Below are 23,299 nucleotides of genomic sequence, written 5' to 3'. Positions count from 1 at the left end.
CGCACCGTTCTGGAATTCTGCGAAGACGAGAGAATTCCGAAATTCCAGGGTTTCACACCTGAGAAGGGCGTAGTTGAGAGTACGCCCAGATACTTCACCCCATTCTCGAATTTTCTCGTTCATACTTCTCTCTGTTTTCTTTTCGCTCTTTCGTCGCTTGATTCGATCGCTGCTTTGTCCGTAACTCGGCTCACTCGTCCCTTCGCTCCTTCTATTCCACCACTGTTGTATTTGGGCCGCTGACTCTGCATGATACCCGGAACGATGCGTTCGCCAAACGAATTCATCGAAAATCACCAGATATATTTATTTCGACCGTTTCCCCAACCACCAATGCAGCTAGCTATCCAGCTAGCTAGCTAGCAAGCAAGCAAGCAGACGAGCAAGCAAGCCGACCTCGCTTGCTGTGCGCCGAATCCACCAAATCCTGTATCCAGTGCACACGGTTCAATGGAACGTCGACTTGTTGGAATCGCACGAGAGCTGCGAACATGGGATTACGCCGGAAGGCGACGACAAAGGTCGCTGGAAGCCGCACGGCTTTCTCAAATCTCGCACGAGCTTCGCCGTCGGAAATTCCAGAATGAATTTCCAGGATTGAGCCGGAGGATGCATCCGATCGACGAATTCCCCGTGGATTGGCGCTCTGATTCAATTTTTCCCTCGACTTCCCCCCAAGATTATATGTCTCTAGCGTAGTCTGAGCTCGAAGTCCGTCAAAACGAATATTCTGGCTCTCAGAACTCCACAAGAGCGAATAACGTCGAAGTGGATTGCGCACCTCAAGAGCTCTGTGCCGACTGGCGGCGCTCGTGGCCCCGGAGCCGATCGAAGCTGTGCCGTTATTCTAGTTAAAAAGTTGAACTCTCCCTGGGGTCAAAAGCAAAGTCGAACGCACCAACAGCTTTTGCTTGACTTGTCGATTGAAAACAGTCAGATGCTTCGGTGCCTGCCCGACTGCCAGCCAGCCTGTCCGCGCCGTCCTGTCGTCCAGACAAGACAACACGAGGAAACATGGACTCGGGTCGCGAAACCGGCAGAAAACGTTCCCTATGGCGACGTCCGTTTCCATCGCATTCCTACGAGCTCGGTCTTGGGAGGAATTTATACCGTGCAAGCGGTGGCAGATTTTGAAAGCCGACTGACAGCAGAAGGTACTTCGCATCGTGGACGTATATATCCGTATCACGGCTCCTTCTCGCGGAAACAACTCCTTATTCGATTGTAGATAGAGAGAGAGAGAAGGAGTTCTGTTCCAAGCGAGGATATCGGGGTACAGTATTTCTTCTCGACTGTGACAGCCAGGGAATCAATAGCTGGCATGGCAGCCGCGTTGGAGGCGGTGGCGGCGGTAACGGCGATTCGACATGCACCAGATATTTCCGAACGGAAGTCAATGAGCTATAGTATACGGCTGCGTCGATCGACGTCCGATCGAGCACTTTTACCGCAGCCAACTCGTGCGCGCTTCAGTACGAGATAAAGAATACGCCGACCAGTACCATCGTCTCCGCGACACGAACGGGCTTAGCAAGGAAAGAGATAAGGGAATGCGACAAGATTTCAATCACCACGTCAACTTAATTTCATGGCGGAAGCCGCTGCCTGGATCGAGGAATAATGAACGATCCTCCAGGAAAAGTACGAGGAGTGGACTAAGGAACGCCAAACGAAGGAAATCGATGGAAACTCGAGAGGGCATTCGATCGAAACACCTGAGCTCTACAAGCGGAGAAACAAAACTGGGCAGTGTTCTTCTGATCGCTCCGTACGGACGTGTTGTGTTGCGACGCGTGTTTCGTTCAAGAACATAACGCGGTCAACACGACTTCGATGATGAGCATGATTGATGCGTCAGAGAGCCGAAAATGTCCGCCCACAGCCGACGTTCAAGCCTCATTGATTTTGTTTGCAGAATCCGATTCCCCACCGTCCGACCTACCTAGCGGCCATCCATCCGTCCGGCTGACTGAGTGGCCGAAGACTTTTCCGGTAATCAGCGGTTTTAGCGAGAGTCGGTGATTTTTCCCTCATTTCTCCTCGCTCCAGAGCTGAGGCTCCGCTCCGCTGACTCAAATCCACTTACTTGTCCCGTGGGGTCCACGGAACCCCATATCCTGAGAAAGTTTCCCATGTGCGCGAACGAAACGCTTAGGAGACATCTGACGACGAAGAAGAGCTCCGAGATAGGGTTCAGGGTTTTTAAGCGAAAATCCCGCCATGTCAGCATCCGAAACGTTCAGGAGAAACCCAGAATTCGCCGAAGGGCGGGCGTGACAGCTCGAAGCCTGTCGTAATGGTTTGGAGACAGAAACCGCGTGACATAATTCCATGTCGCGATGGGAGACCCCAGACTTGAGAGCTGGTGAGGAAAGCTGAGCGTCTCAGAAGTTTCAGTACGGACGTCGATCCCGACTTCGACCTTTGGGAAAACGCACGAGCCGGTGCTGCCTCGGGGAGAAAGTTGAGAACCGCTGAAGAGGTTTTTTCTTCTTGTGTTCTACTTGATATCTGCATCCGAAGTGTTCTGCTCTGAGAATAAGGCGAACGAAGAAGGTTCTTGCCTCTAGGCGTTCTGTTACAATTCGTGATTCCGGCGTATTTGTTTCCGAACAGCACAAACAACGATTGTTGCGGGATCGAAAAGTCGGTGAGGACCAGCCACGGCCACCGACGAAGAGAATAATTTTTCGGTGCTTCGAGGGCTCACCCTTCGCGCACGACCCCCGACGATTCCGAGAGACAGCTGCTGAGATCCCGCAAGCGTCAAGGCCTCACTCCACGTTATCGTATTGTGTCTCCGCAAACACAGTTGTCGGTTAGAATCAGGATAACGATCAGGAGAGGAGGAGCTATACTTCGGGAAATGTATCAGCAATGATCAGATGGGCGTTCCGGCTAGAATCACCGAGAGATTACCAATCCGAGCCCCAACACGGGAATCGAAACTATTGATTCCAGACCCTGTTCCTCTCTGGGGAAAGATATACGAAACGGTCAAACGCGGGGTCGGTTCTCTCCGCCGTATACCGGCGTCAAACCCAGACCGGACTCTGATCCGAAGCGGGAATATCAGGAGACCGAAGTTCTCGTCTAGAATACTTTCTAGTTTCCCCAGAGGTGGGGCCAGTTCTCAAATGGAGCCGCACGCTTCCTTCTTCGAGGCTCTTTTCACAGATCATTCCGTTGGAAAACGGTCATATTCAGCGTGGAATCTATTTTCCATTCTATTCCTTCGAAACAGAACCTTCTCGGGTTGCGGGAACGTATCCCTCTCCGACGGCACAGAACTTCGTCGAAGAAGAGATGAGAATGAGAAACCGAAGCGGACAGATATCGAATGGGATACTCGCTGTCGGTCATCTCGATTCATCCGCGAGAGATCCTATAATCCTCGATCAGATCCAGATCATCTGAACGGGAAGGCATTGACGGGATAATACCCGTCTTTGAAGAATCATTCAGCGATCAAAAGAGCTTCACACTGAAGACGTCGAATGCGACGACGCGTGGATAATCCGAACGACACGTGGCGGAGGAGGGTTGTTTGCCAACGACACCGCCCGTAATCCATCAAAATCTGACGCTTTCTAAATTGCTCCCATCAAAATCTCTTGTTATGGTGAGCAATTTCCAGAAGGCTGGGGAATCCTTCCAGAACGAAGAACAGTATGCCACATTACAGATTATGACGCCGACCGGCAAGGCACCCGGTACTTAATGTCACTATCGAATATCAATTGAATGGCGCGACAGTGTTCTCTCACGGTATTTTCTCACGGGTGCTCCTATCAGTTCCATAAGACACGTGCCGGACGGCGCGCTTGAGAATTCCGTGATGCCTAGTGTTCGGAACTTGACACCTCGGCATACGGCACGCGCAACCAAGATCCAAGAGAGGTGGGAACCACCTCACGCGATCACTCTGCTCACCGTGCCGAAAAGTCGATCGCTCACACCGATGTCACGACACTAACGGTTATCCGTGCCGTGTCGAGGCAGCGAAGCTTGCTCGCGAAAGTGTCCGAAAAACTTCCGAGTACGGCTGGTACTCTCACGAAGCAAGAGCACCATGATCCGGAGGCGTGGGGTTCAGAGTACCCTCTGGGGGTGGGCCCACCTCCAAGCTGGGCCCCACAGGCCCCACAAGAGAGCAGCAGTGTATCCGGACGGATGGAACACCTTCATCGCAAAGATCCCAGCGCGGCATTCAGGCACACTTGCCGATGGCTCAGACTACGATAAAAGTGAAAGTTTCTTTCACATCAACCTTAATCCAAAGCTGAGTGGGCTCACCGTGAAAACGAAAATAAGATCCAAATGTCCTCTGAGGTGCACTGTTGTTATCCAAGTTGTTTTCACCACAGTAACAGATAGACCCGCGTCACCCCCGTCGCCTTGAGATGCACTAGCAAAATGTCTAACTGAATCCCCTTGGCAGTACTGACCTATATAACACGAACACTCTTTCCGACCAAAGGAGAAGGGAACCGTTATACCGGCTCAAGATGAATGCTTGCCTGCCTGCTTGCTCGCCGGCTAGCCAACGGGCCAAACGGATAGATAAACCACGGACGCACGGACAGACCGTTAGACCGGTCGGACAAACAGACGGATGGATGGCCTGCCCTTACCGAAAGCTTTCCCTCACGCCGTCAAAGACGCCGCAGCGATCATCTTTGTCAACGGTCACAGAAAGTGAGAGCCGACCGTCGCCCGCCCGCCCGGTCGACGGCTGCTCGGCCAGCCCCACTACGATCATGATGGCAATGATGATTTTGTTCTGGTGGTGGGTGGCGATGGCTCACCGTCGGCTTGATCTGCTTGGTAAACTTGATTTCCCCGCTTGCCTTTCAACCGTCTTTTGGTACGGTAACGGAAATGCGCGCACTTTCATCTAGATGACAAGACGGAACCAATGTTGAGTGGGATGGGAGTGCGGTGGCAAGTCTAAAATTAATTCGCGCGGCGCATTCTGAGGCATAATTGTCCGCTATTCACCGGATGATGGGTTGGTTGATTCGGTTTCGCGCCCTTAATCGATCGTGGTCTCCAGAGGGCGTAGGCCCCTCCACTCCGAAAACTTTCAGGAGGTAGGCGATTCGGACAGAATGCCCCCTCCTCCGGATAATCTTCACCTGTTGGACTCGACTCTTGTTCGGGAACTTCGTGGTAAGCACTTCTGTCCAGCATGCTCCGGGACGGTATCGTCTTGGCCGAGAGACTGGCTGAGGTGGCTCTGGAACCCGATCCGAAGTTTCTCGGCTAATCGGTATTCAAATGAATGATGAATACTGAATCACGAGCTGGAGAAATACAGAAACTTGTCAGGCGTCATCGAAAAATGAAGACAGAAGACCCTTGCGGATCATTATCCCTCTTCACGCTATACTTCTATACCGATGTCCCATTGGGAGACATCAATTACGGCGAGTTGAGGCGACCGCGATTTCGAATGGACACTCACGGCGCGTTTTGACCCTTTCCGTTCCCCTGTATCGCCGTACGTCATGCTCGGATGTTTCCAGATACATCCCGACGCCGACGTCAGCTTCGATCCGAAGGGCTCCGAGACTCGCAGGACAACCTGGTCGACGCCACGATATGGCTAAACGGAGCCTATCATATGGAGATGCCGCTATCGACGATCAGAATTAATTTGTGGACTCATTCGCCCGGGAGTTTCTGTTGCTTAGATCGAACAAGCCGGACACAGGAGCGCGTTGGCTGCTGGATATGATTAATTACGGCGGCTCGTTTATTTTCCGGAACACTTTCCTCCTAAAGGAACTCGTTTCCTTCCTCATGAAGACCGCTCCGAAATCCAAAACCGTCCATCAGTCATGTCTGTAATATCCAATCGGAGTTCCAGATCCGCGCGGAAGGTTCTCATTATTTTTCTGAAACCTGGAAGCCGTTCCTCATCCGAAAAAATGTCCAGCGATGTACCGAGCTGAGTTCATACTCAAAGGGTTCCCTGGATTGATCTGCGAATTTATCTCGATAACGGCTGAGATTTTGTTCTTCCTGTTCATTCACCTTTAAAATGCTCAATCCGCGAGAGATTAGGACGCGTAATACGCTTACGAATCAACAGCACGATACGTAATCTGGACACGCTTTGACCCCCTGACTTTTTTGAGACAAAGTCAGAACATGGGTGTTTCACCAGAGTGAGAGAAAGATAAAACGGGGATGGGTACCTGTGTGGGAAATGCGAGTTTTCAGCTCCGAGACGGAGGCATGTCTCGGTCATGTCGAGAACAAACTGCTCGGCGCGATGTTTCACACTGCTCGCAGTTTCTGTCGATCGGTCGGTCAGCTGGGAAGTATTCGCCGAATATTCTGACCGATAATGAGAAACGAAGATCTGATCACGATCTCGCAGGATCGAACGAGCTTCGCGGTTCTGGACGAGTGAGAGTCTTCTTCTGTGGACGGAATGACGAATTGTCGCTAAAAATCAGTTCCATGCCACCGACGTCCGTGATCGCTGCGTCGTGCACGCGAAATCGGCCAGGAATTCCGCGCATCCGCGAGTAATTCAACGCGATCCGGCTCTTTCCCTATCGATACTGTCGCCCCTTGCTTTCGGAATTACGAGCCGGCGGAGGATCGAGCATTGCACTGGATAGCGAAGGGTAGCTCGCGATGCTTGAATGCTGTGTAAAGTCAAAGAAATTATTGATACGGGTAATCGGATGGGGTCAAGCGGGAGGTTTTGAGCGGATCGATGGAAAGAGGGGAATCGAAGAACACTCCCGTGATATTCCAGGCCCATCGGGGAAATCAGTGGATTCACCACACTCATCATTCGTTCAACTTCATGAGTTTTCCCAGCGGTCTCGAGATGTTGCGTAAGGCAGCATAAAGTTCGAGCATTCCGGCCGTCCGCTCGTTGCGGCCGTTCAATTCACACGGACCGCTTCACTTACGAGCATCTTTAGAAGGGAAACATCGAGTCGCTTGTCCATATCTAGGAGATGGTCCAGCCTGGGAACGATTCGAACGATTCGGAGGAGACGAATCGTAGTGGATTTGACGATTTTTACTCCTCGGCACCTGTCCCACAGGCCCTCAAATTCACAACTCCCGAATGTTCCATCGAGCTCCATTCCGTAACTCTAAAACTAACAGATTTGCCTCTTCCCGGGAACCGATGGAGATCCCGTGAACGGTTGAACGATTCGCCCTCGGCACTGTCTCGGGATCGTCCAGCTGATGGCGTCATTCGTTTTCCCTAAAGGTATAATTTCGAATGGATATCCACTTCCGTTTCTAACTCGGATCAGTTCCTTTCCATATGCCACAAATCGTTCCCAAGTGCCTTAGTGAAAGCAAATTGACCAAGATGTGTGAACATCACCGTTTGCTCACCCGGCGATTGCCGTCATGGAGTCAGTTTCTTCAGTCAATTCCCATGCGCATCAAAAACGATCACTCATGGGATGCTCGCAACGCCAAATTTAACTCGACTGAACAGGAAGATGCGAATCGGAACGCGCCTCCTTTGTTGTTCTAGAGAGCTGTTAATGCGATCATCGTATCTGATATAGGAAAGTCCCCGGATCAATTATATAAGAACTTTCTAGCGTAACGAAAGCCGCATAAACCACCATGGGTCACTTCCGAGCGTCTTTCCGAGCGAGACCACATTTTTTCCACCAGATGATTTCGAGAGGAGACGAGTCGGACGCCAGGAACGGGACGACGCAGACGTCACGAAGCGTACCGTCTCTCGGGAGGCTCCAACGCTTCCTCGATGATCCACCCACGACGACGCGACGCCGCGCTAGAGATTTTCCGGGAGAATCATCTCGCCCGAGAAATTAGCATGTCTCCGAGACCGATGAGGGAAGATTAAGTTCCCGACGAACACGCTCAGGAATTCCTCGAACCTCTATATCTAAGCCCCGCGGTCGTAGACACAGCGCATCCCGACTTTTTTTCGTCGACAGACGATCGGTAGTCAGGAAAAAAAAACGTGTTCTTCGGTCACAGAATTTTCCTTCCGATCACCATTCTTTGTCGCTCGCCGTCGTTCTTTACCTCACAATCGCGAAAGCCATCATCGTGACGTTCCTCAAATACATTGTTCGACCATAACCCAGTGAAGTTACCCACAGTCAAGTTCATTGCGTCATTGAAAATCACCTCACACTGTGAGCATCGCCGACCGCGACCTCTTTAGGAGGACCGCCTTTTCTCATCGCATCGCGATTCGCTAGCAATCAGTTCATTCTACAAAGTACGATCAATTTATGTCACTCTGTGGAAGCTTGAAGAAAAAATAAATTGGAACACGGAATGTTCCCGAAACTTTCAGTTCGAATCTTGGACGCTGAGTTCTCCGCAGCACAAACAAGTCGCTATAGCTACCTCCACACATTAATGCTATACAGACCGAATCGATTGAGATCCAGTCTGAACTGACATGAGTAAGATCCGTAGATGGATCGAGCTAGCGCCGTTTGAGGATCGACGCAGTCGAACCTAGAGGTAGGAGGTCGAGATCCCTCGGGAGAATTCATTTCCGAATTTCCTCTTGTTGGGCAGGACAAAGGACAGGGCTCCCGAATTCATTTTCCCCAACTCATCCCGCAAATTCGTGAGGGGGCCGGCAGAATCCAAATGCCGTGCCTGTTCGGGTTCTGGATATCACAAAACGGCAGAATCCATACCGAAGATCGATCGGCCGAGCCCGCCGTCATAGCGAAGACGCAACGGCAATGAGGATGACATCTCCTTCTGGGCCACAGTGCCATGGTTCGGAATTTCCGCAAATTTTTCATTTGAACGAGCCTGATCGTCCCAGGAGAAAGCACGCAAGTCGGATCGATGCAGTGCTGATTTACCGCTGATACACGGGGTATAAGTGGATTTCCCGCCGGAGAGCTACAATCGACGCGCTGGCCAGGCGTTTAGCGACGCTGTTAGCTGATCATTACGACCCGGGAGGTGCATGGGTTCAAGCGAAAGGAGCGACAACCCGAATCTGGAGTATAGGGTAGCTCTTGCTATCTTTGAGGTGAATGCGGAAACACCAGGTCGACACCGAATCTCCCCGTTTCTATGCCCTCGATTCTGACAATTCCTGATCTGCTCATGGAACAGGAATGAGTCTACAATTCGTCACGAGTACGAGTGCACGCGTTTCCGCTTGCGTGCCGCAAAAGTGGTCGTCCGGAAATCAATCATTGTCTTCCCGGGTGAGGCAGCGACGTAATCAAATCGATATTATAGGATCATCCAGTCGTTTTGTCGTTCGTCCATCGAGCCAGCTATTTAAGTGTATCAGTGGTAACGGTTTCAGCAGCAGTTACTCCGGCCCTACGATCGGTCTGTCGGCGGCCAGACGGGCCGCCAAGCAGTGATGACCATTCTAGAAAGCGGCTTCCGGAGCCCAGAGCAAGTTCTTCTCGCCAGAAGCCCGACCAGGCGAATTACGAAAATTGCCAAAAAACGAAAATCTGGTAAGCAGAAGGAGTGGGTAAAAAACTTTCCGGAAGCGACACTGACTTCTTGTGACGTGTTGCCTATGTTGTTGTTGCCGCCGCTGCTGCTCTGACACGTTCCGACACATCTTGTCACGTCTCGGGACGCTCTAGAATCTCTACTCCGTCCCTTTAAAGGGGTGACTTGTCTTCTTCAAGATCCCGTTACGAGCAAGAAAGCAAAAATTCTTGGAGTGGGACGAAATAGGAATATATTGATGGGACAGTTAGCACAATCCGGGAGATTCGGATGTTAGATCGGTCCGGGCCGGAAGGAGCGCTCCTCCGTTTTCCTCTTCATTTTTTCCCCCCTGATATAGTATCTTCAGTATTTGGACGCCGTTCCGTGCCTTCTTGCCCACTATCTACCATCGACGCCGAGGCGGACAAGATGACAAGCAACGTCGCAGAATTGTGAGGAAATATCCCGTGGAAGTCCGTGTTACGTTCAGGCTCATCAAATACTGCATGTATACGAGCTTTCGGAATCAGACTTCCGGAACAAACTGTTATTGCGTCCGGAACATATGCGGGATAAAACTCCAAGCGTGGGAATTCCCTCGAGTCCGTATAATTTCTATGAGGCTCGCCGAAGGGCCGATGTTCTAATCCGAATCACCTTCCCCCTCTGTAGCCGTGTGAATACTAAACATAGGACTGTTGACCGGACCCAAACAAATTGGCTGGATTCAATAAATTCGAATGACCCATCCCGGGACTTTCCGGACTTTGTTGGCTCCGCGCACTTCCCAGCGAGCAGTGTGGCTAAGGATGCTCTCCTCCCCTGCAAGCACTGCTCATGTGGAAGCGAGGAATGAATAAAAAAAACTTTCCGCCGTACACTTCTATTCTCAGGGCGATTCCGAAATAACTTCTTCTGAATAATTGTTCTGACGGCCGTCTCCGAAGCTCCAGCAGAATGACGGGCACTATCCCGTGCTTCCCCATTCGCTCCATATTCCCAGCCTTCGCGATCCCTCGGCATCCCATCCGAGGACAGATACGATTACCGAGGCGGTAGAACAGTCTCCGACCCTTTTGAGTAGTCTGCAAGCAGAACTCCGGTGAATGATTTCTCTGTCGCTGAGGCTTTTGTGAAGAACAAGCCAGATATGGGAGCACGGGGGCTTTATCTAAAGACACGCTGAGTCGGAACAAGACCCAAGACCGCCTGATTCCTGCGTGGATCCGAGAAAGATTTTTGTCAGCCGTCACGAATTGAGAAGTAGCCCCCTATTCTTGCGCTGGGACGCTGAGTGGGTGTAGGCTTGTTCAAGTTGAATAGATTGCTTGTTCGCGAGAAAATGATCAGTGAATCCATTTTTCTCCCGCTTGCGCTGAATCGAACAGCAGTGTATGTCAAGATCCGGAGCGGTGCATTCTCTCGAAGGCTCTTCCACGCTTGTGGGTACGAGGCAACGGAAAGAAACAGGGAAGTATTCTCGGGGCTCGGAGCAATCCCTGTAACGAGTTTAGGGATTGTAGAATAGTCGAGCCCCTAACAACCGTTTTTATGGCTCTCATTTCGATTTTTCATCCTTCTTCACTCCACCCTCGGACTCAATCTTACAGATTTTCCAGCGAACTTGAAGCGATCAAAGGGAGAGAACGTCTGGAATTCGGAAATCCTGCCTCCCGCGTCAGCGGAACATTTGCTCTCTCTCGACGTTCGATAAGAAATTATCGCGTCAGGCTTTTGTGTCTACCCTTCCGAAAGTAAGCGGATAGCCAACGTCCTCCTATTTTGCCCAAGCTACGGATCGCGGCGAGTCGAGACTCGGCATCGATTCTTCTCTTGAGAAGCGAAGCTTCCCCCGGAGCCACGAATGCGACGTCGATTTTGACTTTTTTTTCCTTTCATAACGCGGATTTAGCGGCGTTACAGTGCTCATTGGAAATGGCTCGCTGCGCTGCTTTCCCCGTTCGGTACTGGCGGACTGGATCGTTGCCTGATCGGTCGACCGAGTGGTCCGTCTGTCGCTTGGTCGCTTTTGATTATCGGTAACTTTTGATTTTTCTTGTGGCTTCCCATCGGTGGCGTATACACTTCACGCACGGGAGGCACAAAAGTCATCGGAAGCTATTGTTGAGTCATCACATTGACCGCACGCCATGTTACGCGCTCGTCATTGATCTTCTTTCTCTTCTTCTAGTTTTTGCCGACGCAGACGATCGAAGGAAAGGAAACGGAGCCGATTGCCGCAGCCAGCCGCTCAGTCAGCCTCGTCCGGTCGATCGGATGGCCTATTTCCGAAGAGACACATCCACCGCTTCTCCTTTCGATTTCAATCATTTATTGCGCTCGAGTCGAAATCCCGTTAATCCGCGGATTATCTCGCCTAGGAATTACTCGAGCTGACCCGGGGTGAAAGGGCTCAGAAGGGGCTGGGGTGTGGGAGATCCAGAGAGCGAAGGCAGAGACGAAGACACGAGGCCAGGATTTAGAAGGTGGGCGGGGGAAGGGGGGCGAGGCGTTGTCTCGACCCGGAAATCGTTGACTCAGAGCCGGAGGCCGACGTTGGTATTCGCTCTGGTACTTCAATGAGTACCACCCTGTTCGGACGAAAACAACAGAGTGTTCCACTGAGTGAGCGAGCTCTGAGGGATGGGCTTTCGCGCTGCACGCGAGAAAGGTCCCTCGCGACGCGGAAGCCGGAGTGATATCCAATTATAACTTTTAATTTACCCACCGAATGCTCGACTGCTCGATTCGGCGCGTTTTTCAGCTGGGAGTCATCGATACACTTCCCCGCCGAAGAAATTGATCATCTCATTCGATCAGTAGGGCCATGACTCCGCGCAGGTCTCGGAATGCCGCTGCGAAACGACAACTGCGACAGAATCATGGGGAGAATCTTCCGGCATTTTTTTCGCTCAGGGATCCTCCTTTTCCATTTTCATAAGCAGGTAGTAAAAGTGATTCGACCGCAGTTTATCCGATCGACCCATGGGCGCTCAGTCATTTCTCGAATTCGACCATATAATGCGACGTTTTGAATACAAACATTCTACGACGCGACGCCGGAGCGTCATCCGCTTCGATCTGTGCAAACATCTGGGCTTGTTTGGGGAAGAAGAATTTTTTGACAAACGTCAGATTCATGGCGCGCTGACGGAGACCTCTCGTGCTGGGGAACGTTTTCCTTCACGTGTCAAACGAGGAGGAAGAAGTTCTCGGTGTGAGCTCGATCCCACCCGAGAGAAAGAGGAATCGAAAACCTCCCATTTTGTTCCGTTTACAAACAATTCCATCGATCGAGCCGACGGGCTCAAGTTGCTCCTGGCCTGCTCCGCTGCAATGATCGAGCGCCGTCCACGTCGGAGCACCAATCCCATGCGTTGCGGCCGAAGTCAGGCCAGCACTGCTCGTCGTACTTGACGGCAGCGGAGTCCCAAATACCAAGCATACCATCGCCACTGCAGCCATGGAGCCACCTCGCCGTCATCGACGGCGACGACGACGGCGCCAGCAAGACCGACAACTCGATGCAAAGAGAGGAGTGTCTGTTTCACTTCCTCCTTCACACGATGGAGACCGAGTAACGATTTCATATGCTGGTCAGCTTGCATCTGGCCGGAAAATGCGCCAAAACAAGCAAGACGACCACGTAGCTTTATTATTGGATTCCGTAGCGCACGGGCTCAGAATAAATTGGCGAATCATCCCTTCAGGATACACAACGAGCATCTTGAGTGAATAAAAAAATAGCGGCCTGAGACAAGGCGTTTGTAATCGATGACGCTCTTCCGAAGAGAACGACATCGCCGCTCGTCAATTGACGATTCAAACCTTCGAAGTCACCGAACGCGAAAAGTTCAAATCCCGAATCGTAATCTTCGGTGAACTAGGAGGCCTTCTCCACGCATGGTTTGTACGTCCCTAAGGGCCCAAGGTGGACCAGAACGGAGTTGCGCTAAGGCTTGACGGGAGTGCTCTGGTCCGCATCTTCAATTTAGCGCGTCGCTGCTCTTTACCGCAGACATTCATGACGCAGGCCAAGGCTCAAACCTTCGGCAGCTTACCTAAGCCTATAACGTAACAGGACACTTTCGATAACCTTGTCGTGATAGCTTGATGAGCGCAACTCAGGCGATTCATCGATGTTCGCCTCCCGCTAACCATCATCGGAGGAACACACGAAACTTCACAGAAGTCCACTGTTCTCAGAACGATTTAAAACTATCATGACTTGCAGATTTGGCTAGGGGTTTCGAAAGTTAATTTCTCATCTGCTTCAACCTTGCTACATTTCTCAGGCTTTTGTCTGACTCAACAACCTCAATGGATGGAAATTCTATGCTGAATTGATAAAAATCAATTACACCTCGAGTCACGCCATTTGATCCGGATCAATAAGCGTGGAATGAGCGGAAAACTCATCATCATCGAGGCAGCCCCGTCAACGGTTTTTTTCTCGAATCATTTTTCTCTTGATCTCGCTCACTTGGGATGAGGGACCCAGATGACTATCTCCAGCAGACGGGAAGGTTAGAACTAGACGAGTGCCCAAGAAAGCCCGATTTTCCCAGCGATCCCTAGATGGAGACTTGGTCAAAGATGCCCCGATCGCTCTGTTGATGATTTATCGCTGCCACCATAGGAGCGGAAAAATCTCCGTTTTCGGCACCGTTTTCCGGTGGTCGAAGATCGATATGAATGGCGGTTATGGTGTTATATGAACGAGCTGGTGGATTGTCCAGTCTGTAACACTCGCTCGGCCCCTCGGGACCACTCGGTCGCATGCCCCTCAGGGATCAGGTTCCGCTCAAAGGAGTCTGTGGGAACCCCATCCACAGCCTACACCCTCATCGTTTGCATCAATACAAATCGCTGTGGGACCAAAAGGTTCCCACACATTAATGGTGGTTGCGTAACGCATTACTGCATTCCATTCAAAATTCCGTTCTTGTTTGTGTTCGAAGCATCATTGATGCATATGGGTGGTTTCTTCCGATAATCGTCTGAGCAGTTCCGTGAGAATGTGGTGATTCCGTACGACACTCGCCGTGTTTCTTCTTCACACTCTCGCTCACGTTTCAGGTGATTCGCTCACGGAGATGTGCTGCGAATCGCGGCGGGAACCCTACGCGAAGCAGCGAATCGAGCTTCCCCCTCCATAAGTCCTACCGTTAGCGAATCTCGTAAGCGGACGGTGGAGCTCGGACGACAACGGGAACCCACAAGGTGCCGAGGCCGACTTATACAGGACGACACCCCGTCTGTAATACCCAGAAAGTTCCCTTAACTTCCCGCAGAGAATCCCCGAACGTCCCGAAGCATATGCGAGAGAATAAAATATTTTGGCGAAATTCAAGTGTTAATGAGTCGAATGTCAGCCGGACTGGAACTGCACGGACGGCGATCCGGAAACTTGATTGACAGGCGCGATGTACCGCTCGAAGGATGTTCCGATTTTCGGGGTTCGCGTGCGAACATATCCCGATAGATATATCGCTCGAGGGAGTGAGATGCTCCTTCCTAATTATCCAGAATTCACAGATTTTCGAGGAATCTATGTTCATCGTTATCCGCATAGGGTTCCGCGCGAAGCATCGACCGGATAGCCGCGAGCATTCCCATTGGAGTGGCGAACGAGAATAGTGGATTATTAAGGCAAATATCCAGAGTGCTCCTTCATTTCCTGTTTCGAAAGCTGGAGCGGAAAATCTCCCACAAAAATCTCCCATAGGTCCTCCGGCTAGCATAATCGAGTGGCCATGGGGCCTTCAGGGGAAATGGCAAAGGGAAGAGATTCCAACGAAGTTACGCTCGTCTTTAAGCGTGGGTCTTTTTCCTGTGGCTTCCAGCGCAAACTTAATTTCCGTCTCGGTCGTCGTGGCGCCCCATTCTTATTATTATTATTCTTCCGTTCCTTGCTTTCTCGTCTTGTCGTCGGGCTTTTCAGTTCCGATGGGCAGCACTTGAGCAGTACCCGCCGAAAGGATGTGTGTGCATCAGCAACAGAAGCAAGGGTATGCCCCCACAAGAGCATCGTTCCCAGCGCCACTTAGCGTGTAGAATGGATACAGGAAGGAAAGTCAACAAACAAGGGTCAACAAATCCATTTTCTCTCCCCGAGCTCCAGTCGCAGAGGGCGTCGATGGAACCTCGCGGCGCCAGAACGCGAGTCACACAATGAGGAGGGCCTTATCCAATAGCATTTCACGGACTTCTTCGGGGTTTCCGGAACGTGCGGGCGTGTAGGTTAACGCACGTGCGGTCGACCAGACAGGCGCTTGATTAAAGAACGAGCGGGCGGATTAAGTCGAGTCTGCGTAACGAATCTAGACGCGTTTGTATAGTTTGCCGGGGAAAAGTGGATGCGGATGTTTTCCCATGGCGTTCGCGCGTGGTAAGTGGGTTCGTTCGACGGAAGCTCTGGCTGTCGTCGCTTGTGAGGGACCATCGTCGTCCCGCGGTGGGGACAGTGGGAACATTAGGCTCGAATCGCGGGAGGAGAGTCTCATTGCTCGCCTCCTCATGCTTGAGACATTAACACGCCGTCATCGGGATCAAGAGCGCTTGCAATATCCAGAGGGAAATATCCTTACTGACAGCATGGTGGCTATCGGTTGAATCATGGTGTTTTCGAAGGATGTATGCTCCACATATTCGAACGCATCCGCCCTTCCATTGAAGTGCTCGGTATTCATGACAGGCTCCCTCAGCCTTCCCTCGTCGAGGTTGAGCATGGAGCCAGAGGGACCCATCTGCGAAAACGAGGGAGATTCGTAGCTCCTGCAGTCACTGACACTGTTGGGTAAACCATTCCAACAACTTCCATCAGCGTAAACAATATTCTCGGGGCTCGCCAGGTTAGCACAGATGGCTTGAATCACAAATATTGGTCTTCTGGTGACTTCTCCACGTATTGGGGTCCGAACTCGGAGTTCCGAGCGGCTCTAGGAGAGCGTCGAAAACTCGCATGATCGTGACTTGTCGACGACAGTCTCAGGAAGTTTCCCGGAGCTGATCTTGGAGAAATCGAGGGAAAAGATTCGGCCGGGACTGGAGTCGGCCAGACGTTCAACCCCACAATCCGAAAACAAAAATACGATTGAGGGACCGTTTTGCATTCGATCTATCGGTCTCGCATGGCTGGTGAAAGCGCCTTTATCTTTCCTCGGGGTTTGTGTCATCGGATTGAAGTCCTTCAACGATCCTCCGAGTTCCGTGAGCGATTTCAATTTCCACAGACCGCGCCTCCATCAATTCGGGAAGGTGCGTGTTGAACGGAAAAATTTATCGCCGCTCATCATTTGTCCGAGTCAGTGTGGGCACTTCCGAGGCCTGTCGAGCGAGCCAATACGAGAGAAATCGAGCAAATGCGATTTATGGACGGACATGGAATCATGCGTCCGCCGTGAGCTCGATTCATTGATCTGCGCCCATAGCGTCGTTTCTGTGTCGTCCACGTGAAAAGTATCACTACTCGAGATTTATTTTGTCGACCATGAATCGAGGGAGTTCGTGAAGCTGCGATGTCATATGGGGATATCAATGGTCATTCCATAATTAGTCCAGAGGCAGTCGATGGCACGATTGAGCCCACGATCTACGGCTGACCCAAATTAGACAGAGAAAAACATACAGAAGCGTCCGTCGCTTTGATGGGGCAATATTTTATGTCTCAGATGCCAGAGCGCCAGCCTATCGTTCGATTCGTCGATCGCGTAAGCGTCGACGGTCGGGCAGTCAATCAATTGATTCGCTGTCTGGTCGAATCCAGCTGACGATGAGCCCGACTATTCATCGAGTGTTCATTCATTGTGGTGGAAACATTTTGTTCGTCATCGACGCAGCATTGTTCCTCGACTAAGAAGAAAAAACCACTGCGAGCTCACGACGAAGCGGTTAACGAGTACAGGGAAGAAAATGAAGATACCGCGTGATGAGAAATTCTTCTCGACTGAATGTCTCGATCGAAAGCTTTTTCCATTGCTGGGCACATCCGCTTTTGATTTGGAAAGTATTCCGAAATAGTGGAATTCTCCGTCACACATTCCGGACCCCATGAGCGGTTGTCGGCGGTACATCGCAGGGTCAATTTCCGTGATCCTGGATCCCATTATTAGGAAAACATGGAATTCTCAGGATGGCTAGGCTCGGGATAGATGGGGAAGGCTCGGGAAACTCCAGAGAAAAGGCGTCGTGAACTCCCGATGATGAATGAGAGTTTTGAACTCAGGGGATTCTCACACTCTAATATATCTTCCATGACTCCTGAATGTACCAATTCGGTGTTCTCTCAGCATCGTCGATAGCTACCGCCAATCGGAGAATGGTTCGGCCTCAATCCCGGGGTCCCATGTCCGTGAACGGGGAACAGGAGCGTTTTCTTTGATTTACGGAGCTCCAAAGACTGAAAGTCTGTGTTCCTAGATAATCTTCATCTTCGACAGTTAAGCGACCGAGTCAACTACCGCTTCATAGCAGACGTTATCATTCGAGGATATCGTCGACGGTGTGCGAAGCCCTCTCCGGATGTTCGTCCATCTTGGATCAAGTCAGGAAAGAATTCTAAATCGTTCGATAAAATTATTCAATATAGATAAGCCTCAATCGATAGTACACTGACCATCTCTGCAAACCGATATCCGGGGCGCGACATCAGGATGAGAGAATGCAAATCCGTCTCGGTTTAATCTCTCTGGGAAAGTTGTCGTTCCAAGCTTCGCATGACGACGCATCATACGCTTCTGCGAATGAAATCGATCCAATAGGTCCAATTGCATGCCGAAATGAAGGCGCCTAGAATTTGCAGCTTGCTACCGGAAGATAATCGTGATCATTTCACTAGGATATTCTCACCGTGAATCGAATGCGATGCAGCGTGATCGATTCGAGAATCGAGCGGATAATTGCGTGGAGTCCCCCATTGACGAGACATGCTAGAAGAAGCTCACAGTGAGACCGCTCACGCCAGGTTCTCCTCCCCTCGAGCGGCTTGATTGGCTAAAAAAAGCTTGTGCGATGACCTTCATTCATGATCCACGGGCTAGCCGAGAATGGGGGACGATATCGTAAGGAGGGCCGTATACGACAGGTTCGAGAAGAAACTGCAGGTTAAAAAGTGATCCTTTGAACTAAATATCTCAACGCCCGTGGATCGCGGCTTAATCGTCGCGAAAATGTTCGCGCGGTGATCGTCACATAATTATCAGGTGTTCTTCTTAGATCGAGTCTCCGGCTTGCAGAAGCGGAGTTTGTCTTCATCGACCCATGTGTGCCGACTGACTGGATCTGCTGCAGTTGATACGTTTGAGGAAGTGTTGTCCTTTTTAAGATCGGAGATTCTGATCGACGCAGCTCGTCTACCATCGTCGTCGGCCGACCCGTTTAGTTGGCGATGTTCGCCCGAATTTCAGTTTCTGTGGGTCAGTCAATTCACTTTCTCCTGCCACCTTTCCATCTAGTAGTTCGCTCGCTCGGTGGCTGGCTCTTGGCGTTCCGGTAGCTTCGCCGAATTCGTAGCCTCGGGACCTCGGTTAATTATTGCTCATCCAACAACAAATGTCGGTCAAATCTCAAAACACAGGGAGGTGACATATCGATCAACAGCGTCGACATGGCTGCCATGAAAACAAGCATGAAAAAACGACTCGGAATGAGCCGGAAAGAGTCGATGGGGGGGCTGCGGAATCGCGAGGTATATCCGCAACGGGGAAGTCGGCAAGATGTTTTCTCCGCGATATTCATGCAGCCCTTTGTCTGATACTTCCATGTATTAGTGTCGAAATAGCGAAAATGTTGATGTTCTCAAAACAGCATGCACCCATGGAAAACTGGATCCTTTTTGTGTTTTTATTCGGAAGGGACCGAATTGTACGATGTCCGGATGGCTACGGACGCGGAAACATCATGAGAGAGGCGGGGGAATGCTGTCGGGGAGTGTTTTCCAATGAATGTCTACCACGAATCAAAGCATTAGAAGCTATGGTGTATCGACTATCGACTCGCTATCATCTCCGTCAGAGATCATACAGCCTTTCCCCCACCCGTAGAGTGAACATATACAGTTCAATCTCCAGCATCATGTTCACAGAAAACGGAAGTGTGAGGTTGCGCAACGGACGGACCGACGCGGAGGCAGTCGATTCTTCCACGCCCACATTTTCCGATTCTTTGCTTCCTTCACCCGCAGAGAAAAGTGCCATTATAGCAACAGAAGTGCTCCCTGAAAATTCGCTATTCTCGTTACGCTCTCACGCAATGAGCCGCGCCTCGTGAGATGATCGCGGGAAATGAAGGAGCGGCGCTCGTGTCTTGAAGCCCCATCTTTCTGGTCGTAGTATTCAAATGTTGGTCACTGGGCTCACCCTGGGGGTCCTTCGAATTTTTCTTGACTGTTTGACCCTTTCGTCGGACATCAAGCTCGACAGAAGTCGAAAGGTCAGCCGCTTCATTAAATGGATTCCTCTATTGAGGGCGGAATAAGCGCAGTCAGCGTATCCCGAATTGACGCTCCTCCCGCCGTCCTAATTCGTCTCGAGAAGAGCGAAGTTAGAGCGTATGCAGATCCTGGTGTCGCATTCACGCGAATCGCCCACTTCTTCCCCTGCCGGTAAATCAACGTAGAAGCATACAGTGGAAAGCCTGCATGGCTCATGCCATCATTGAGGGGCCCCAGGAGTCGACTTTAGGACAGTGACCGCTATCCTGATGAAATCACGACTCCTTAGGAGATCCACCCGCAAGGAACTAAGGCTTGAAGTACCAAATTTCCTCAAATATGCGAGCAGGCCCCCCTCTCTTGCAACCATCGAATTCTCCTTCCATCGGAAAGTGCCCCCCTGTTCTCGAACCCTCCACAGATTCAGTTTCACCTTGAAATCATGTGGCGAAGGAATCGATGGTTTGGGAGTTCAGGATGTGGGACACATTGGTTCTCTCTGATCGATCACAAGATGTTCGCGATGCACTGCGGTGGGGTATCTGAGCTCGCGAAGAAGAATAAGCTGATGGAGTACCAAGAATCGGGAAGCCGCTAGATCATTCAGCCTATCTCGATTGAGACCCTTCGAATCCAAGGGGAGTCCTTCCATTATGGGTCGGGAGAGGGGATCCGGAGAGTTCCTATTATATAAGGAGAATATGTTGTATCCTAAATAACTTTTGGGGCGATGACGATAATCTATCCAATCCAGCGGGAGGAGTCACCGACAGCCACTTATTCAGCACACCCGCGTGAAATGAAAGTGCATTTTACTCCTTATCGAATGGAATGTCGAATCATACGATCCATACCGCCCAAATTGCCTGGTATCCGGCACCAAATCTTCTACGACTTTCCGTATGGAGCTGTGGTCCCCAGAACATCCGCGGGTGGAAGGAAACGTCCCGCGGCCCTTGCCGGCCAATCAGTCAGTTACCCAAGTGACGCGGTGAGATAGCTCGAACTTCATTCTTCGCGAAAGTTCGCTTGCTGAAGGACCCGGCTCAGCAATCTAGAGTCTACGAAGAGACCCTCGACATCCTCGACTGATTGCTTCTACGAGGAGAAATGTCTCGGGAGTCGCCTCCGTGCGGTCTCGATTCGTTCTTTATTTTCCTCATGAATAGTCTCTTTGCTGACCCGATAAACTGCCTCGGCATCTTCGGGCTCGTGATTAGAATCTGGTCTCGGAGCAGCATCGTCACGGAATGTTGGAATAATTTCTCCAAATGGGCGGAACACGCACTCTAATCTATTAAGCGGAAACTCTCGAAGCCCATCTGAATCGAGAGAATAAAGGTGCGGAGTGGCTCGCTGAGTGACACGATTCGAAGTTCGGCCGAGGATAATATTTCGGACACATCGAGGCAATCCGTAATGTGTCAGATTCCACAGATGTGCGGAGAGCCGAATGACTGAGCTCAAACCCTCCTTGCATCGACCACGGTGGTTGAATGAGCCTAAATAAATTTCCCCTCCGGGATGATCCTATGAACCTCCCATAAGCAGCTGAAATTCCGTCGATCAAGACTACACATTGGGTTATCGGAGCATCAACCTACTCGTGGATGATTTGAATCAGGTTTCGGCCTCAACAAGCTGGAGAGGACTGCAGGAGAGACACGTCAGAGATGATTTAGCCTCCTTCCTGAATTGTGACACATGGGTACTTCATACTACATACACCTTTTGGGCGTGCGTTGCTCTTGAGCTGTTCTCTTACCCAATCTCCCAGATGTGAGCGTTGATATGGAGTTTGTGTTCGGACACAGGATCAGTTGTCTGCGTCGGAAAGCGAAAGATGACATCGAGGCTTTATCTTGTTTGGGCGGTCGTCGCAATATGTGAGTGCATGCCCGCAGCGGCAGCTTGACGTTGCTGCGCTGCGATTCGCGCCTAGCCGGAGATTTTTCGTTTTCGTTCCAGCTCATAGTTGATGACATCTGCTTTGCGCTTGAGCGGGCAGGCGTAATCCGCCGAGCACGAAAAGATAGAACTCTGATGGTATATGTTCGATCGGCCAGAGTTCCGAGCGAACACCGGGATAATTGGAATATGTATGTATTCCGCACAGGTAGCTTTCCCGAAGACGGTTTGGGCGCCAGGCGATTCCCTTATCTGGAGTGCTACAACGAGAAGACGGCATGCTCAAGTCCGAAATTGAGGGAAATGTGCTATTACACCCGATGGTCATGCAGAGACCTCGGATACGGTGACCTTGTCAAAAACGGTAAATATACCGCCATCTCCACCTTCCAATATCTCTTCCTTGTATTCCCGCTCTTATAACAGTTTTCTCTCCCTCAGATACGACGTTCCCAATGATTTCTGGGAAATGCGATCGAGATGGCCCGAGGGTTTTCTGCCGAAGCAAGAAAGCCGCAGCGGCATGTCGAGTTGATCAGGGTCTCTGCCGAAGACTTGGATTTTATTACTTCTGAGGATCAATCTCCCTCCGACGCGAAGGGCTCCAGACAGCCGCATGCTCTCAGCCAGGATTACATGAGCATTCTGCTTCAGAGCGATGATTAACGTGTCTACAATAGAAATAAAGATGATGATGACGCGCTCGCTCTATGCATGTTCTTTGAGCGGAATAGGGAGGACCAAAGACCCCCTGACAATGAGTAGGATGCTGCTCTCCTTGCCGGAAGCCTTCTGAAGCAGCAAGCCCCGAAAGTCGAAGATCATCGATCGATAGCCTAGCTGCCACGGTAAACACAAATATGACCGATGGATACTCCACTGCACTATTTACTCTTTGTCCAGGTGCAGACTTCTAGGAATGTCCCGAGACGCGGCGGAACTCCTTGAGGTCTGTGCTGAGAATGTCCACCGGGTTCGGTCTGATAATTGTTGGAACCATCATCTTTTTTCTCAACCCGATCGATGGGGTTCATGCAACGAAATTCTCGCCGTGCAGTCACAACGACCAGCAAAGTTATACAATGACGGACAAGAAACGCTTCATGGCTACGGCTCGCGACATTTTCATCCGATGTGGTGCGGAAATCGTGCGACTAACTTCGCCGTACGGCTCGATGCGGGACTCGGTGACGAAGCAAGTCATCAGACTCGTGTGCTCTATCGTCAAAATTTGTTACGCTGAGTAAGTTCACTAATCGAGTTATGTTCGGCCCGACGAACGCATTCCGAGATCAATTTTCTGCTGCAGATCCCAGTGGAGTCGAAGATGGGATGAATGAGCACTGGCACTGACTTCACTTTTCAGTTTCGAGAGTTCAATTCCTAAACCCTCGGGAGGATCAACGCTCGATGCTGAACATACAGAGAAACTCAAGATATGCGTACAGGATTTCTTTCGAAATCTCTCGAATGATTTCGTGGTTTCGCCAAAGGAAGCCTTGG

General features: G+C 50.9%; 1 protein-coding gene across 1 annotated transcript; it reads left to right on the top strand.

Moving 5' to 3' along the window:
* The first annotated feature begins 21,700 nt into the window (after positions 1-21,700).
* Positions 21,701-22,500, top strand: LOC100901319 (uncharacterized). Its single transcript, XM_003746873.1, has 3 exons — positions 21,701-21,774; positions 22,005-22,160; positions 22,238-22,500. Exons 1-3 carry the CDS (start codon positions 21,732-21,734, stop codon positions 22,369-22,371), a joined length of 333 nt encoding a protein of 110 aa, XP_003746921.1. The 5' UTR covers positions 21,701-21,731; the 3' UTR covers positions 22,372-22,500.
* The last annotated feature ends 799 nt before the right edge of the window (positions 22,501-23,299 follow it).

The sequence above is a fragment of the Galendromus occidentalis genome, unplaced genomic scaffold (genome assembly GCF_000255335.2).
Source record: "Galendromus occidentalis unplaced genomic scaffold, Mocc_1.1 scf7180000077508, whole genome shotgun sequence".
NCBI classification, from domain to species: Eukaryota; Metazoa; Arthropoda; class Arachnida; order Mesostigmata; family Phytoseiidae; genus Galendromus; species Galendromus occidentalis.
This window is presented reverse-complemented; position numbering and strand designations above follow the sequence as displayed.